Source organism: Macaca thibetana, chromosome 9 (assembly GCF_024542745.1).
Source record: "Macaca thibetana thibetana isolate TM-01 chromosome 9, ASM2454274v1, whole genome shotgun sequence".
In the NCBI taxonomy this organism is placed as follows: Eukaryota; Metazoa; Chordata; class Mammalia; order Primates; family Cercopithecidae; genus Macaca; species Macaca thibetana.
The window spans coordinates 7,850,367-7,868,715 of record NC_065586.1 but is presented as its reverse complement, the minus strand read 5'-3'; the positions used below and the strand labels follow the sequence as shown (position 1 = coordinate 7,868,715).

The window sequence follows — 18,349 nt, the reverse complement described above, 5'->3', positions numbered from 1 at the left end:
GTATGGGTTGATCATCAACACTATGGGATATTTGTATGAAAATTCAGAACTGTTATAGTCATCTACTCATCTTAATTAAACGACACAAACTGCTCTTCATTTAGTGTTTTCTAAGAGAAGGCAGAAAGAAGGCCTTTGAAGCCAAAATATTCTTAGAGAAGGTATGAATCTACTGTTTTTAAGCAGAGATAAGTTAAACTTTAGAATGCTGCTGTCTCTTCCCAGTTTTGAATGGGAGGAAGGAGACGGACGAAGGAAGCAGAGGGTCTGTGAGGTTGAGAGGTTGGTGAATAACGAGTAAGTGGCAGAGCTGGAATTTCCACCCCAGTCAGTGTGGCTGCCAAAGCCATGCTCCCTCGGCCAGCACTGGACTGACTTATCTACAGGTGGTGGGTGATGTCAGCATTTTTGGGGTGAAACTCTACTGTGCCTTTCCAGATCATATTCAAATGTAAAAACAGATTCCTCAATTTGACAGATAGATTTTGGCTTACCTTCTATTTAAGAATATAGGTATAACCACTGAGTTCCACTAACATAAATTTAAAAATGCATTTATTTTTTCAAAATGATCCTCCTTCCAAAAATCACTTAAAAGAACAAGAGGAATTTAAAGTAATCCTGTATACTCATCTAAACCCCAAAGATCCGTGCAATATATACAATGACACACACACAAATTTTAATAGAACATTTTAAAAAATTTTACTTAATCCCAAATGTGACAGTATTAGTAACAATTTTAAACTGTTCTGAAAGGTACTGTTAAATTTATCACTGCTACAACTATTATGGCTGTGACTGCAATTGGATAACATAATTGCTCTTAACATGTTTTTTTTTCTTTTTTTTTTTTAAGACAGAGTCTCTCTCTGTCGCCCAGGTTGGACTGCAGTGGTGCGATCTCAGCTCACTGCAAGCTCCGTCTCCCATGTTCACACCACTCTCCTGCCTCAGCCTCCCGAGTAGCTGGGACTACAGGTGCCTGCCACCATGCCTGGCTAATTTTTTTATATTTTTAGTAGAGATGGGGTTTCACCATGTTAGCCAGGATGGTCTGGATCTCCTGACCTCGTTATCCGCCCGCCTCAGCCTCCCAAAGTGCTGGGATTACAGGCGTGAGCCACCACACCTGGCCGTCTTTTCTTTTTTTTTTTTTAAAGACAGGATCTCACTCTGTTGCCCAAGCTGAAGGGCGGTGGCACTATCCTCCCACCTCAGTCTCGCAAGCAGCTGGGACTCCAGATGTGCACCACCATGCCTAGTTAATTTAAAAAACAGTTGTTGTTGTTTTTTTTGGAGAGAGAGTCTCACTATGTTTCCTAGGCTAGTCTCAAATTCCTGGCCTCAAGCAATCCTCCTGCCTTGGCCTCCTAAAGTACTGGGAGCATGAGCCACTGCACCTGGCCATTAACATGTGTTTTATAAAAAGTCAGTGTGGTTCTATTTAAAATAAGTGACAGTGTAGACTCCCAACCCTGACTAGGTGTCTGATTGCCCACAAAGGGGAACTAAAAGCTTGCATAACTCACCACTCTCTGGATTTGTCATCATCAATAGAAAAACAATTTGAACTTCTTATGGTGAGTTCCTAATCACATGATTTCACTTATCCCATTTTAACATAACACAGAAAAGTGTGGTAGTTAGGACCATAAATTATAGCATCTGACAGCCTGGATTTAAATTTTGGCTCCTGTTCAATCACTTAACAGATGTGTGATCTTGGGCAAGTCTATTAATCTCTCTAAGCCTTAGTTTCTCATCTTAAAGTGACAATAATTACAGCATCTGTCTTAGAGGGCTGCGGTAAGGAATTAAAGTGCTTAGCATGGTGTTTAACACATAGTAATTACTCACTGTTAACTATGACTGTTTTGCTGTTTTTAGTGTTCTTATCATTATCTCTAAAGATGAAATACTTAAGGATTAAAGAAGCTAAAAAACTTGTCCTGGATCTTATTCCAGGTCTGCTGGATTCCAAAGCCCAAAGCTCCTTCTACCTACCAGGCAAATCCCTGTTTAATTAATCACATCTTTATTGGTTCTTGGTATTGATAAATGTAGATAAGGCTGGTAAAGGGTTTATAAACAGGTAAAATAAATGAGGAGATTAAAAAATTTAAACAAATGCTCTTGCTTGCCGATCTGGCAAGTGTCCATGAGAATTGCTCTTGGTCAGGATGATGAGAAGGGAAAACGAGATTGTGGCCTTCATTCTTTTGGCTGAAGACATTTTCTTGGGGCAGCTTAGATATGCCTCACTTCAGTTTACCTTTGGTGCCTTACTTCTGTAGATTTGTTGGAAAATTCTTGGACCATATGGAACCGCATTTCAGGTGTGTTTTTGTTTACTCATATGCCATGGTGCTTGGGGGATTTAAATGGGGTTGAAGAAAGGGAAGTCTTAACGTTTATGTCACTATCCCAATTACTATTCCTTGTCAATGGCATTTCCATGGGTTGTCCTAACCTTTATCCTTTCCTATTTGTATCAAGGGCTAATATTCCAAAGAATGCCAAGGAAGTAGAATAATTTTTAAAACCTACTAATAGCTGCCCTGCCCGTATTAACACAGGCTAGCTGATACGGTCCAATGGAGCAGCAATCTCCAGGTTCCTACATTTTATCGTCTGATTCAGAATGGAACACCCTCTCCATCTACTGACATTTATGCGTCAGATATGGTACTAAGCACGCCCTGTACGTTCTCATTTAATCCTTATATAAATAACTTAACCATTTCACAAAGGTCAGGATCTGAACTCAGGTCTAACTCTATAGACATTACTATTTATTATTTATAAAGGTCTTATAAGGTAGCTGAATTTTCTACATTTTTATTTTTGCCATGTACCTGCTCCAAGAACGGGTATCTTTCTCTCAGGTGAACTCTGTGCTTCGAGGGACTGAGCCTCTGCCTTCCACCAAGGTGGTCTGAGGGACTTTTCTTCCCTAAAGTCAGGTAGATGCTGTAGAAAGGCATGGGACTGCTGTTACAAACCTAATCTGATGGCTTCACTCAAATTCATAACGGCTGTTGAAACAACTCCATTGACTTTCCAAAGTGAAGACGGTGGTGAAAGCAAGAGTCCCCTGTTTGATTTACTGAGGGCTCAGCTGCCAAGTTACTAGTTACACGAGGGATAAATGACTAACTGCTGTCAGGCAACATCTCTAACAACAAACACCTCACCATGTGAAGTCTCCCTGCAGTGTAACTCACCCAGCTCTTGCTAGCTGTGTCATCCTGATCTTGGCCAAGTCACTCTCTCAGGCTCAGTTTCTCTTCCATAAATATTGCTAATACTACCTGCTGGACCCATGTCACAGATGTGTTAGGAGGAGAAAATAAGGTGTATGGATCTGCTTTAAAACCTGACAACTACTATATAGAAATCGCATAATAATATAATAAAATGATTTTTTAAATGGAAATAAGAGTTGGATTTCTGTGTCCTGTTAACTTGTCAACGTTCAGTTATTGATATCAGAATTCCCATTTCACTTCTTTATATTTTAGAATAGCCAAAGAGAACAAAGAAAGAATCAAGGTAGGCAGAAAAATGGGAGTTGCCATTACTGCTGTCAACTACACTAATTTTTCTAGGTAAGTTTGAAGTTAAAAATATTCCAAATTTATTGGTAATACATCTGCTGCAGGTCAAATACATCAAATTTCCTCATATGAAAAAAATTATTGGATATTTTGTAGCCAAGCTCAAAGAGGATAACTTTCAGAGGGAAAGGATCATTAGGAGCTCTAGGGGTGGCACCATGAATAGATACTTTTTCAGAAAGTTTATGAGAAATTTTCAAATAACCCAGCCGGCTGCTGTAATCCAAGGAACCATGGACTGAAAAGCAAAGGCGGGTAAGCAGAGGTCACAGCCTGAGGACTGAGGCCCCAGTGTCTACAAAACTGCGGGGTTTCTATCAGTTTCTCTGGCTGTACACTATGAAATTAAGTCTGACTTACTGAAATGGTGAAACATTTCTGCCATGTGGGATTACTTTCTGCCCACTCACCAGGCTGACAGAGCAGCCTAGATACTCAGAAATGTGCCCTTATCTTATTAAAGCAGAAAACGGAAGGAATAAAAGATGCTACGGAAAGTTCTGTAGACAGCCATAATCCTAAACACATGCCAAAATGGCTCACCAAAAAGAAAACCAAAGCAGTGGTCCTTCCACGGGCCTTGCTGTCCTCTTAAAATAGTGCCGTGGTTTTGCATGCTTTTAGAAATATGGATGCTGCCTTTCTCAATAGTTGGGTACAAAATATAATGTAGTAGACTCGATAATTCACATAAATATTATTCACAATTTAAGAACCCAGATTTGCTTTTTTTAAATTGCCAGAGATCACTATAGCTAATAGAGAGTTTATAGTCTGTGATTAGATGCCTCTTAAGCTATGAATTTTTAACATCTGCTAGTGTATTGAGGGCTTGATTACAGGTTTATGGGTTTTAGAATTAAAATTAAATTTTGTAACCTCATTACAAATGTATTTCCACTTAAGTGATGGGTGATTTACATCCAGAATACAGATACAATTTGGGCTTTGTTTACCTGTGTTTCTCACTAGGACTCTGTTCAGATAGGGCCAAAAATGAGAAACTGCTTACTTTTTCATGCTTGTGTTTCTCCTTCTCTTTTTCTCTCTTCTCTCGCTCTCTCTTCTCTTTCTCTCTTTCCTTCTCCTTCTCCTTCTTCTCCTTCTCTTTCTCCTTCTTTTTCTTCTTCTCCTTTTTGTCCTTTTTCTTTTCTTTCTCCTTCGGCTTCTCTTTCTCCTCAAACAGTTTTTCCGGAAGCACTGGTAACAAAGACGGCAGCATGGCTGGGACCCTGGCGGCAGCGGCAGGGCTGAACAAGGGCAGGGCCAACTCTTTTGGGGGTAACACCAGTGGGGGTGCTGGGGCTTTCATCTTATCTTCTCTGCCTTTATCTTTCACTTTTTCTTTCTCTCTCTTATCTTTATCTTTCTTGCCTTTCTCTCTATCTTTCTTCTTATCTTTATGCTTCTCTTTCTCCTTCCTCACAAGTCCATCTTTCAATTTCACTTTGGGATCAACATCTTCCAATTCTTTGATTTTAAATTTATAGGGATCTGCCTCTTCCTCTTTAAGAAATTCCTTCCAGGGATACTTTGTTTCCCTGCCAGCTTCCTTGTCTTTCTCTTTATCTTTCACTTTATCCTTCTCCTTACTTTTGTCCTTGTTCTTGTCTTTTTCCCTCTCCCTATCTCTCTGCTTTTCTTTCTTTTTCATTTTAGTCTTGAGTTCCTTTTTCAACTTCTTCTTTACCTCCACAGAGGAAGGCAGCTTGGTTTTCTCCTCATACACCTTGTGGAGAGGTTCGGGAGTGGGAGGAGACACTGACGGAGAAGAAATATAAGGAAAGTTGGGGGGCATATTCGAAGGTGTTCCCAGTTTTGCTTTACGTACAACCTCATCAATGGAGGCATCCATTGTCCATGAGTTATCGGAACTTGAAGTTCCACCGGAAAGAGGCAGAGAAGTGGATCCTGACTTTGTGAAATTGTTCGTGGAAGTGGAAGCTTTGGGAGTGGTACACTCCGGGCCTGAAATTCTCTTAGGGCTGGTAAAAATGTCTCCTTCAGATTCTGATCCAGAAGAAAATTCGAAAGGATCTGGCTCTCGCTCAGCACAGGCTCGTGCAATCACAGCATCGATAGAGGCCTCAATTGTTTTATCTGCTACCAGAGCCTTTTTCGGCTGATTCTCATTGTTCAGTTTCCCAGCATCAGGGGGGGTCTGTATTTGTTTTACCTGGATAGTCTCTTTACTGATTTTTTCACTGACGGTAGCTGAAGGCGTCCTGTTTGGTGTTTCAGGCCTCACAGGTGTTTGGGGAATATGAGTCATGACCTTGGGGCTCTTGGGACTCTTGGGGCTCTTAGAACGTCCAGGTGATTTCTTTTCTTTGGATACAGTTTTTGGTGATCGAATAGGACTTCCGACCATTGCTGGTGACTGGGTGGTTTTAGGTGATTTAGTCTTCTGTCCTGGAGAGCTAGTTTTCGTCTTTGTTTTAGGTGTAAATGACTTTGTTTCTAATGGTTTTGCAGCTGGCATTTGGGATTTTGCAACTGGAGCCAACATTGGAGGCTCAGGTGAGGGAGGTGCCAAGTCTGTACTGTCCTGTACGTGGACTGGAGAAAGCATTGGTGGGATCTTTTGAGTATTTATTGAGCTGAGTGGCTCTCGAGCTTCCAATAACACAACATCTAGCGTGTCCCCTTTAGTGCTTAATAGCCGAGGCCGCTTCATGGCTGGCAGTTCTTCAGCTTCAGGACTATCCAGTGGTCTCTTACCCAAGAAATTCTCATCATTAATAATTTCTTCCTCCTCCAATTCATCATCTTCTTCCAAGGGAACTTGCATGGCTTCTGCTGATGTGCCTCCATCAGTGGGCACCTGCTCTTCTTCTTCTTCTGATAAAGGAAGAAAAAGGAAGAAAAAAAGAAATATTATTGGAATGTAACAAAATCTAAGAAATAAAAACAATGCTTCAAACATGATTTCTTTTTTCTTTCTTTTTTATCATTAAAGTTCTAGGGTACACGGGCACAACGTGCAGGTTTGTTACATAGGTCTACATGTGCCCTGTTAATTTGCTGAACCCATCAACTTGTCATTTACATTAGGTATTTCTCCTAACGCTATCCCTCCCCTAGCCCTCGACCCCCCAACAGGCCCGGGTGTGTGATGTTCCCCTCCCTGTGTCCATGTGTTCTCAATGTTCAACTCCTACTTATGAGTGAGAACATGCAGTGTTCAAACATGATTTCTTAAAAAAAAAAAAAAAAGGAAATTGACAGTGTTTAAAAAGTAAGTTAGTTTTCAAGGATCTTCCAAACATGTGTGTCATCATTCTTAAAAGAGCAGTAGTCAATAACAGCGAATGTACACATAGATCATTGCCCTTTCGTATGGTCTGGCCCTAACTTCAGGATCCGGAAATTGCTCAGTGTTTCCAGTTGGCCGCCTGTTGTTTCCTGAATTAATTCTTTTCCTAACCAGTAAACACCTTCTTTCTCTATCTCCCTCTCATGCACATAGAAGCACATGTGCACAACCACACGCCCATCTAAAAAATCAAGAGATGGATTATTGTAGGACTTAGTATGGATTATTATTATCAGGAATGACAGGTATTTTTAGGACTTTTATAACAAATTCATAAACTACTTATGTCTTCTGTTTTGCTTGCTTGATGTGAGCCACTTGGAGAGGGAGTATGGTGCAATGAAATACACTTGGTTTAGGCACTTGACAAATGGTTTTTCGGCTAGAGTTCTGGCACTAGAGAGCAACCAGCCTTAGGGACTCTCTTAACCTCTCTGAGCCTGTTTCCTCATCTTTGAAAAAGGAGCCGATGTTACTTGCCCTGTCTACTTGGCTGAGTTGTTCCAAGATCAGATTATTTCTCCCAACGCTTATTAACTAAGTATATAATGCACAATGATAAAGTCTAAAAGAGCCACTGAAATAAATCAGAAATAAATCATAACTAAAAGAGCTCACAGTTTAGTGCAGCAATAAAGGATGTGCCTAGCCCACAGAAAGTGGTTAGTGCCACAGACAGATAAAGTGCTACAGCAGGTCAAAGGAGAGACAGATCTCAGTGAGGTCAAGCATGCGGGTGAGGTCTGACTAATTATGCAGTGTTTGGGATACTTGGAGACTGGAAGTGGTGAAGTCCAGGACAAAGGGTCAGATGACAAAGAGATGAAGGTGAAACACAGGGAGTGTATGAGAAACAGAAAATGATTTGTCTGGAAAGTAGAGTGCAAGGTGGGGAGCAGTAGGAAGCAGGTTTAGTAAAGTTGCATCCAGATTCTAGGACTGCTGAATTCCAGAAAAAGAAATATAATCTTTATTCTACTGGTAGTTTGGACCTAGAAGGCTTTTAGACAACAGAGAAAAACGCATGGGGTATGTGTTGGGAAAAGTCACACCGGCAGGACCATGCATGATGGATGGGGGTGGGAGATTACGGGTACTGAAGGAGAGCAATATCATGGGTTTCTGAAGTGATGTGACAGGAAGTAAGGGTCAGAGCTAGAATAGTGGAAATGATCAGGAAGCAGCAGAGGTGAAGGATATTCTGAGGATAGAATGGATAGAATCTGATAAATGATTTGGGTATATGAATTGAGCAAGGACTCAAACACAATTTCAAAGCTTTGAGCCTGGTCGAGCATGGTGGCTCATGCCTGTAATGCCAACATCTTGGGAGGCCAAGGCAGGAGGATTATCTGAGCACAGGAGTTTGAAACCAGCCTGGGCAACAAAGTGAGACCCCGTCTTTACCAAAAAATACAAAAATTAGCTGGGCATTGTGGTGCATGCCTGTAGTCCCAGCTACCTAGGAGACTGAGGTGCGAGGGTCACCTGAGCCCAGGAGGTTGAGGCTGCAATGAGCTGTGATTGCGCCACTGCACTCCAGCCTGGGCGACAGAGCAAGACCCTATTTTTAAAGAAAAAAAAAAGGGAGGGGGGAAAGAAAAAGCTTTGAGCCTTGGTGAGTGATAAATGTAGTGATGAACAGAAACAGGAAATAAGGAAATAGAAAAGGACAATGATTATTAGCTCAATCCCTAGACACAGAGTTTGATAAACATTTAGTCTGCAATGGCTACTCGGCAGCTGAAATATAATACAGATGATCAGAAAACAGGGCAGAGTGCGTGAGAGGAAGAACGTTGTTGAGATAACTAAAGTCACCGTGATGGTTGAAATGAACAAGGAAGAAACAAGAGGAAACAGGTTCCGGTATTTTGAGGAATACCTACACATAGAAAGAAGAGGAAGAAGGATTAAAGAAATACATGGAGGGTCAGATGTCAAAGAGATCAAGGCAGCAAGAGTTTTAAAGCAGAGGCCAAGTGAACACAGCCAAATGCTTAAGAGGCCAATGAGGATGAGGCCAACAGCAGAAGCCACGCTGCAAAAGCATGAAGGGTGCACAGATAGAGAACACGTGAGGTGATTCATGGGAAAGCACTTAGTAAATCATAAAAAAAATCACAACCTTATCAATTATGCTACCGATTCACGATAATGATGGCATCATCCACCAGGTCCCAAGTCAGGAAAATGGCGTCATTCTAGATTCTCTCCCGTCTTCTCCGCCAGATCTGAATCGACAGCACAAGTTTTCTACTGTTTGCTTTCACGTGCTTTCCCCCTGCTTCTGTCTGGTTAATTTCAGTGTTCAGCACCTCTTCTCTGTAGGGCTGCAAGGACCTTCTACCTAGTCTCTGCCTCCAGTGCAGCTTTCTCAGAACCATCTCTCACGTCGTCCTACGGTGTTCTTCTGAACACGCAAATCTGAGCGTCTGGTTCCTCATCTTAAAAACCTTTCACTGCTTCCTTCAGAAGCAGTTTGTAAAAGGCATCCCTTGGAAATTGAGGGTCTGTAGAACCCCTTCTGAGGCTACTGCGCAATAGAGACGGCTGTTCTTTATTACACGGAAGAGTTATGCCTCGGGTTATTTATTTTACATGCAGAGCTTCCACAAAAGCTTTTGTTGTGAGGCTAAAACATGTTTGAATATCACTATTCTAAAATACAAAAATCCTCTCCATCTGTGAAATCGGAGGAAAAAATAAAATATAAAAATCCAATTTCTCCAGTATGACTGACAAGGTGCTCCCTCAAACAAGCTAGGGAAGTAACCTCATCATTCACAGTGAGCTCCTGCGTGCTCTACCCATTCCAGCCACGCTGACTTATCTGCAATCCCCAAATATGTGGTCACACTCCTGTACCTCTGCACATGCGATTTCCCGTGCCTGAAATGTCTTTTCCTTCCTAACATGTGGGCAACTTCCAAGGCTCCCATCAAGTATTACCTCTTCTGTAATGCCTTTTCTTAGCAACTAGAAATAACCATGTACTCCCTCTGGGCTCTACTGTGTTCCAGTTATACATGCAACAAAGAAAGCCTAGAATATTTACCATTCAGCTCTTTACAAAAAAAGGTTTGCTGACCCCTGTCCTAGACCTACCACATTCAACTCATCTAAACTTTTCCCTCCCTCCCTCCCTCCCTCCCTCGCCTCCGTTATCAGAATGACAAGACGGACTTCAGATCTGCTCAACTGCCAACAGATAAACATGAGAAAATTAGAAAGAAGACAGCTTTAGGGTATTCTGAAAGTGAATGGACATTCATTTATTAGTATTACATTTCCAAATTTCAAAGAACCTCCTCCTACTCCACAGAGGTTCATAAATCCCAATGATGCCAAAGCAGAACGACAAAGGTCTGGCTTAAGCAGGATAAAGGGTCTTTAGAGTATGTCATGGTGCACCCTGCTCTTCTAACTCTGGGGACTAATCTGGATCTAGCTCAGTTCTACCAACGTGTGTCCCTCAGGGAAGGCCTTAGGGAGATGCTGGGAGACCAGAGGGAAACTGCTGTACTCTAAACATTCCCTAGAAAGGGAATACAGGGGATACCCAGGACTACTAGTAAGACAGTTTCAAGTCTTCTGGATGTAAGGCCTGTTTTGTAGTTAGAATAACTTGAAAATTTGGACTTTTCTGTATAGTAACACATATTGTATTATTTTACTAATGTGCAATTCTATCAGATTAGAACTGGCAAAATGGCTACAAGATGGGCCTTTGAATGAAGGAAGAATGTGAGGCTTGGCTAGGAAAAAATGGGATGGTTTCACACAACTACTTTAGAAAATATATTGGTTTATTTTGAATTTAGAGCTCAAATAACTCATAAGGGTATCAAAAAATTAATGACGGTTGTGTTTGAGTAAAAAAAAATTAACATTAAGCTTGATTTAAAGTAGGATGCCACAAGTTGGGGGTTTATTCTGTTTTTGTTATTTTGTTTTTATTGTTTATTTTCACTTTTGTTTTTCAGGTCCCTAACACAAAAATTTATATTCATTCCTTTATATTACTTAATACTGCAAAAACTTGTATTCATTCCTTTATGTTATTTAAAGGAACAGAAATGAATTGTAAAACTAAACCACTTCAAGTGTTGGTTTTAGGAATAGTCAAAAATACAAACGTTTTAAAATAGTTTTTTTTAGAGCCAACAAAAGTTTCTTATTTTTATTAGTTTAATTTACACTTTCTTATTTACTTAAGATTTTATAAGAAAGCTTCAATTGCAGCATCAAAATCAGTTAAAATGAATGAAGGACTTCGTCAGAAGAAAAAGCCTGAAACTTTTATTTTTTATTTTATTTTTTTTTTGAGACGGAGTCTCGCTCTATCGCCCAGGCTGGAGTGCAGTGGCGCGATCTCGGCTCACTGCAAGCTCCGCCTCCCGGGTTCACGCCATTCTCCCGCCTCAGCCTCCCTAGAAGCTGAGACTACAGGCGCCGCGACCACGCCCGGCTAATTTTGTGTGTGCGTATTTTTAGTAGAGACGGGGTTTCATCGTGTTAGCCAGGATGGTCTCCATTTCCTGACGTCGTGATCCGCCCGCCTCGGCCTCCCAAAGTGCCGGGATTACAGGCAAGAGCCACCGCGCCCGGCCAAAAGCCTGAAACTTTTAATAAAAAAAGGAAAAAGTGTAAAGATACTTAAACAATTTTTAAAATTAGAAATGATCTGATATCTACCAACAGGAATAAGTAACGCGCATGGAAGTTACGAAGCGTAACAATCAGTGAGTACCTGCGAGGCCATCCCCTACTTCAGAAGAGCATGAGCAGGGCCCTCCCAGTCCTGCGGCTCCTTTCCCATCCACCCCTGCTTTCTCCACTCCTACCCCAGCCCCCAGTGAACTGCTATCTTGATCTTCAATCTGTTTCCTTTGTAGTTTTACCACATTTGTACGTAGTTTGCTTGTTTTTAAACTTGATATAAATGGTATGATACTATAATGGTCTTTTTTTTTTTTTTTTTTTACCCAACATTATGTTTCTAAGATTACCCCAGGTTGACGCAGGTAGCTGTAGTTCACTTCTTTTCACTGCTGCAGAAATGTCCAATGGTGGTCAATCCATTCTCCCGGTATAAAAGTTCTCCACTTGAGTGAATATATTTTATTTTAAACATATTAGAATTTTAAAAATTAAAACAAATAAATACAGTTGATCTAGCTTCTGCCTGCTCAAATGCAGACTTGGTTGATGGTTACACATAATGAGTATCTGGCTTTTTACTACATGAATAATTTTAATTCTATGTTTTAAGTGTTTGGAATAAGACAAATGTGTAATGGCCATTGAACTGTTTAGCCTTTACCACTGGTAAAGGTGAACTTCAGTTTGATAATAATTGAATGGCAACATGCATGCATGTGTATAATATAATATAATATATAATATAAATGCATGCATGTGTATAATGACCATCATTTATTAATAATCTGTAAAATATCCTACAAATGTCTTAAAAATATTTTCCTATACTAATCTGTGGAAGCCTGTGTATTATAAAACTGCAAAATTTGGTCAGCATAAGCTTAATATTACAAGATATCTAATCTTGATATGTTATTGCAAAAATAGTAAAGAAAATATTTAGGTCACAGGCCCTTTCTACTTTAACACAAATATAGACATCATCATCATCATCATCATCATCATAGCTGTGTGCCAACATCGAGAAAGAAAGAGAAGGTGAGAGAGAGAGCATGTGTATATATGAAGCATTTCGAAGATTTTTATTTCCAGAGAACTAAGAACTCATTTTCTGTTATTTTAGTGTTCTGAAATGGAAGAAAAGGACTCTCCTGTACATATGTGAGAAACAAATACTGAAAAAAGTAATTTAAAAATTTGATTGTTAGTTGTAAGTTTTTAAACAAGTTCTTCAACTTCTTAGTGCACTGGAGTTCCTTGATCAACAAGACGAGTTCATTAGCATCATTTATCTTGAGAGCATTCTGAAAATTAATTGCTAATTAAAGGTAAGTATTCAAACTTCTAAATAATAATACCCATCAATAATAGAGATATGTCTTGTAAAGTTAACCTTATAACCCTTTTGAGAAGATTAAAAAAGCAAAAAACAACTCGCCTCCCCGTAATCTCTGTAAAACCATCCAACAGCAGCACACGTCCAGAGTTAGCATCTGTGGGTGACGTGACCATCACCTCAGCCATCTGCCCTGATCTCTCTATCGCGCCATGAAAGCAATCGAGGGCTGTTGGGGAGGCTTTGAAGGACAGTGGGTATTTAATTAAGGAAAGGTAGTTCTGGATAGGTATTAATGCTCATGTCCCTAAAGGCATAGTAAGGATTGTTCACAAAAGTGGTGTCACCTTTTCTGCTTTTGCTAAAGTTGGGTTAAAGTTAACGGTGTTACCTTTTCAAGTTTGGTTAAAGTTAATAGTGACATGACTTTTGATTTGCTTTTCCCATCTGTGAGAATGTGTTGAATATTATGTTATGTGTTATAATTGATTAAACTGTTACCCAGGTTGGAGTGCAGTGGTGCGATTCCAGCTCACTGCAACCTCCACCTCCCAGGGCCAAGCGATTCTTCTGCCTCAGCCTCCCGAGTAGCTGGGATTACAGGCATGTGCCACCATGTCTGGCTAACTTTTGTATTTTTAGTAGAGACGGGGTTTCACTATGCTGACAGGCTGGTCTCGAACTCCTGACCTTGTGATCTGCCCGCCTTGGCCCCCCAAAGTGGTGAGATTACAGGCGTGAGCCACCGCACCCGGCCTATTTTTTAATTTTTTAATTTGAAATAATTTCAAACATAGAAAAGTTGTAAGAATACACAAAGAATTCATGAATACCCTTTAACCAGATGCACTAATTAACATATGCATGATATAACTACATATATTAATATAATTACATAATTATAGTATAATTTTGGGAAACTATTTGAGAATAAGTTGTAGACATCATGATCCTTTACCCTAAAAGCATCAGAGTGTGACTGCAGAACAACTGTCAAATTCTTTTTAATCACATAAAAGCAACAAAATGTATCCATATTAATCCCTATCTTTCAAAAGCTTTACAAACGTTGATGGGAGCAGGACACCACAAACTCCATTTCAATTTTCCTTCATTAATAACACAAATAAATAATCCACACTCCCTATATTCTCCTGAGGAATAATGAGAAAAACATGCTTCTTTTCTAAACTTCTCAGACAAAAACAGAACAAGACAATAAGGTCTGAACACACCAAAAGGATTTTTGGGAGGTTAATTCTAAGCTACTATAAATATTGACTTAGAACAAAATATCTTTTTAACTAGAATAGTAAATGGCTTTAAAGAAACACTATAATCTAAAAAGTTCATAGACATTAGGAAATAAAGGGAAATTGTTTGCACATGGCATAAAAGCTTTTTATCTGACTAACTACACAGATGTGTGCAACTTTAAAATTCAGTGGCATGTTCTCAAACTAAGCAGAAAATACGCTTGTATTCTTAAATTTTAAGCAAAGGAACAACAAAATGCTATCTGCATATATTTCATCAAAAATTAAACGTATTTAAAGCTAGACTTCTTATGATTGGTTAAAAGTGTACACACAATCTTGTGTCAGATCTGTAAATGAAAAATGTATGTAGATGTAGAAATTAATTTCTACAATGATGCACAAACTTTCCTATTAGTCCATATATGTCACTGTTTTTATGATAGATTCCTCTTTTACTAGCAAATGAAAGGATCATTTAAATGAATGCTTGGACAGCGTGGGAGAGGTGGGGCAGAGAGTTAAAAAACAAAACAGCACACTTTTTTCAAAAAATATCTTTCTATTTGTCGAATTTAGGTATATTTATTGTAACCAGTTCCTTGAAGTGACTCAATGCCACTAAAATTCATTCATTCACCTATGGAGTGCACTCTGAACCTCACTATGGAAAGCTCTGTGTTAACTAGAACTAATTCATTCATTCGCCTATGGAGTGCACTCTGAACCTCACTATGGAGAGCTCTGTGTTAACTAGAACTAATTCATTCAACTATGGACTGCACTCTGAATCTCACTACAGAGAGCTCTGTGTTAACTAGAACTAATTTACTCATTCACCTATGGAGTGCACTCTGAACCTCACTATGGAAAGCTCTGTGTTAACTAGAACTAATTCATTCATTCGCCTATGGAGTGCACTCTGAACCTCACTATGGAGAGCTCTGTGTTAACTAGAACTAATTTACTCATTCGCCTATGGAGTGCACTCTGAACCTCACTATGGAGAGCTCTGTGTTAACTAGGACTAATCCACTCATTCGCCTATGGAGTGCACTCTGAACCTCACTATGGAGAGCTCTGTGTTAACTAGAACTAATTCATTCATTCGCCTATGGAGTGCACTCTGAATCTCACTATGGAGAGCTCTGTGTTAACGAGGACTAATCTACTCATTCGCCTATGGAGTGCACTCTGAACCTCATTATAGAGAGCTCTGTGTTAACTAGAACTAATTCATTCATTCGCCTATGGAGTGCACTCTGAACCTCACTATGGAGAGCTCTGTGTTAACTAGAACTAATTCATTCATTCGCCTATGGAGTGCACTCTGAACCTCACTATGGAGAGCTCTGTGTTAACTAGGACTAATCCACTCGTTCGCCTATGGAGTGCACTCTGAATCTTGCTGTGGAGAGCTCTGTATTAACTAGGACTAATTTATTCAAGTATGGAGTGCACTCTGAACCTCACTATGGAGAGCTCTGTGTTAACCAGAACTAATTCATTCATTCGCCTATGGAGTGTACTCTGAATCTCACTGTGGAGAGCTCTGTGTTAACTAGAACTAATTCATTCAACTATGGACTGCACTCTGAATCTCACTACAGAGAGCTCTGTGTTAACTAGAACTAATTTACTCATTCACCTATGGAGTGCACTCTGAATCTCACTATGGAGAGCTCTGTGTTAACGAGGACTAATCTACTCATTCGCCTATGGAGTGCACTCTGAACCTCATTATAGAGAGCTCTGTGTTAACTAGAACTAATTCATTCATTCGCCTATGGAGTGCACTCTGAACCTCACTATGGAGAGCTCTGTGTTAACTAGAACTAATCCATTCATTCGCCTATGGAGTGCACTCTGAATCTTGCTGTGGAGAGCTCTGTATTAACTAGGACTAATTCATTCAAGTATGGAGTGCATTCTGAACCTCACTATGGAGAGCTCTGTGTTAACTAGAACTAATTCATTCATTCACCTATGGAGTGCACTCTGAATCTCACTATGGAGAGCTTTGTGTTAACTAGAACTACAAAGACAAATAAGACATGATTGGCTGTCCTTAATCAAACACATTTTGTGGCCATCAGTTCAAGTGGTAGGCAGGAATCTGCACAAGGTACACACGGAGCCACATCAAGGGGTATGAAGGCAGGAATGGAAATGTTGGCTGGGCAGGAAACCGAACTGAAATGACACCTGGGATCTGTTCACAGAGCCAAGTTCAACCCAGCACAGCCCATTTCATCTCCCAAGACCTAAGTTTTCTCATCTGTAAAATTGAGTACTGACATCTGACCTCCTCCTTATAAGAGATGAAGATCTTTATTATTAGGGTCATCTCTACGTGTAGTTGATGACGTGTGTGGGATGATCTAAAGGGCAGGACAGAGTTACTCCTGCCCCTAAATATCTCACTGAGCAGGCAACAGTTCTTGAAATTCTACCACTTGATTTATGTGTTTGGGTAAAGGCAATATCTTTAAAATGTTGCTGTGAAAATATTCTTAAGACCATGAAATTAACAAATGAACAACTCTATCCTACTTTTTGAAGTGAGAAGACTGGGAAAATGGAACCGAAGTGAAACAATGTGATGGAATGTTGAGGATGAGGTGAGTGTGGAACACAGGGTATTACTGCCAGGAAGGTCAGGGTCAGGCCCAGCTGGGAAGCTGCTGTGAGGAGAAGAGGTTGGGGCAGTCAGGAAATAATAGGAATACAGGCGCTGGATGCTGGGAAGGAAAAGAAGGGAATGGCGTCAACAACAATCAAAATCCACTTCATCATTACATCTTCTAGTACTAAATGAGGCTAAAAATATTTAATTTCATTGACATCTCCTTATAAAATATTTTAAAATTGTCCTGTCTATAATGTAACAGAAATTAGACCCTTAAAACACAACTCAACATGTGTAAGCGGGTATGTATTTTTAAAATAAACCTGTTTACTTAAAAAATGTAATTACTAGCAAAGACAAGACAATTAGGCAATGACAATTCATACATTACAACCAATCGATAACACAAGAAATTAATAGTAGAGTGAATATGATGTGTTATAAATACCTAGATACACACTGACCTGTAAAAAAGCACTATTTCACTAACATTCTGTACAATAAAAAACTAAAATGCTATATAAGCAAGCCAACCTGAAATGACACCTAGTATTATAAATGGCCTAATCTATATGTTAATACTGTTGTATCACATAACTGCAGCAAGACTAAGATAACAATATGACTTTGGGGTTTCTATGGCTACATCCTGGGCTAACGTGCCTGAAAGGGCCGGCTGCTGACACCACACAACCATTCTGAGTGCTTCTTTTTGGTTATTTATGATATGATTTATGATAACGACAACATCTCCTATTTTCTCTCCTCCTCAGATACAATAAATTGCTATCGTTAATCACCCTTCTTGGTTCAACCATGATTACAATAGCATAATAGGGCCTGGCTATGGTAATATTGTGGATTTTTTTTTTTGCAAGAAATAAATACAAGTAGATCTCTTCAGACAATGTCAATATCTCTAATATTTTAATAATCTTCCTTTAAGTCTTTCAGGATAAATTCTGTTACAATTGAGATTCCATATCCAGGATGTAGGCCGTTTGTGCCAATCGAATTTATAATCAAACACCACGCATTCACAAATCACTATCATCATGATTTTCCTGAACTTAAAATAGTAAGACTATGCAAAGGATACAGTTTCTTTTCTAAGAGAGACAATAGTATTGCTCTATAGGGATGAAACTAATCTCAATGCAATTCCTTCCCCACCCCAGGAATAAGACAAATTAGGCAAATTAGCCACTTATCTATAAGAAGACAAAACAGTAGAGACAGAATAAAAACCCTACAATCATAGAGACATGTATGATGTGCCTCTGCCCATTATTGGCTATGTGGTTCCTTCAACCTTCTGAACTTCAGTTTCCTCTTATGCCAGTTTGGGTTAACAGAAAGTACTACCTCTTTGGCTTTTGAGTAACCGTAAGACAATGTATGTAAAAAATGAGTTTGTATGTAAATGATTTAGTATGAAAAGTATGAGTCAGACTGTAAAAATGAACAGACATTCTCACCCTCCCTGCATCTATGCCCTTCCACAGGGCTTCTACAGCTGTTCTCATC

General features: G+C 39.6%; 1 protein-coding gene and 1 long non-coding RNA gene across 2 annotated transcripts in view; both read right to left on the bottom strand.

The window, feature by feature from the left end:
• TAF3 (TATA-box binding protein associated factor 3) overlaps nucleotides 1–18,349 on the bottom strand; it is a 199,078-nt gene that overhangs the window by 46,562 nt on the left and 134,167 nt on the right. The window contains exon 3 of the mRNA XM_050804643.1: nucleotides 4,633–6,461. Coding sequence (XP_050660600.1) covers nucleotides 4,633–6,461 — 1,829 coding nt within the window. The remainder of the gene's footprint in view (nucleotides 1–4,632; nucleotides 6,462–18,349) is intronic.
• On the bottom strand, nucleotides 13,857–15,617 carry LOC126962935 (uncharacterized). Its single transcript, XR_007728867.1, has 3 exons — nucleotides 15,530–15,617; nucleotides 15,258–15,325; nucleotides 13,857–14,985 (listed from the first exon to the last, which is right to left on the bottom strand). It is a non-coding gene; the product is annotated as an uncharacterized LOC126962935 (long non-coding RNA).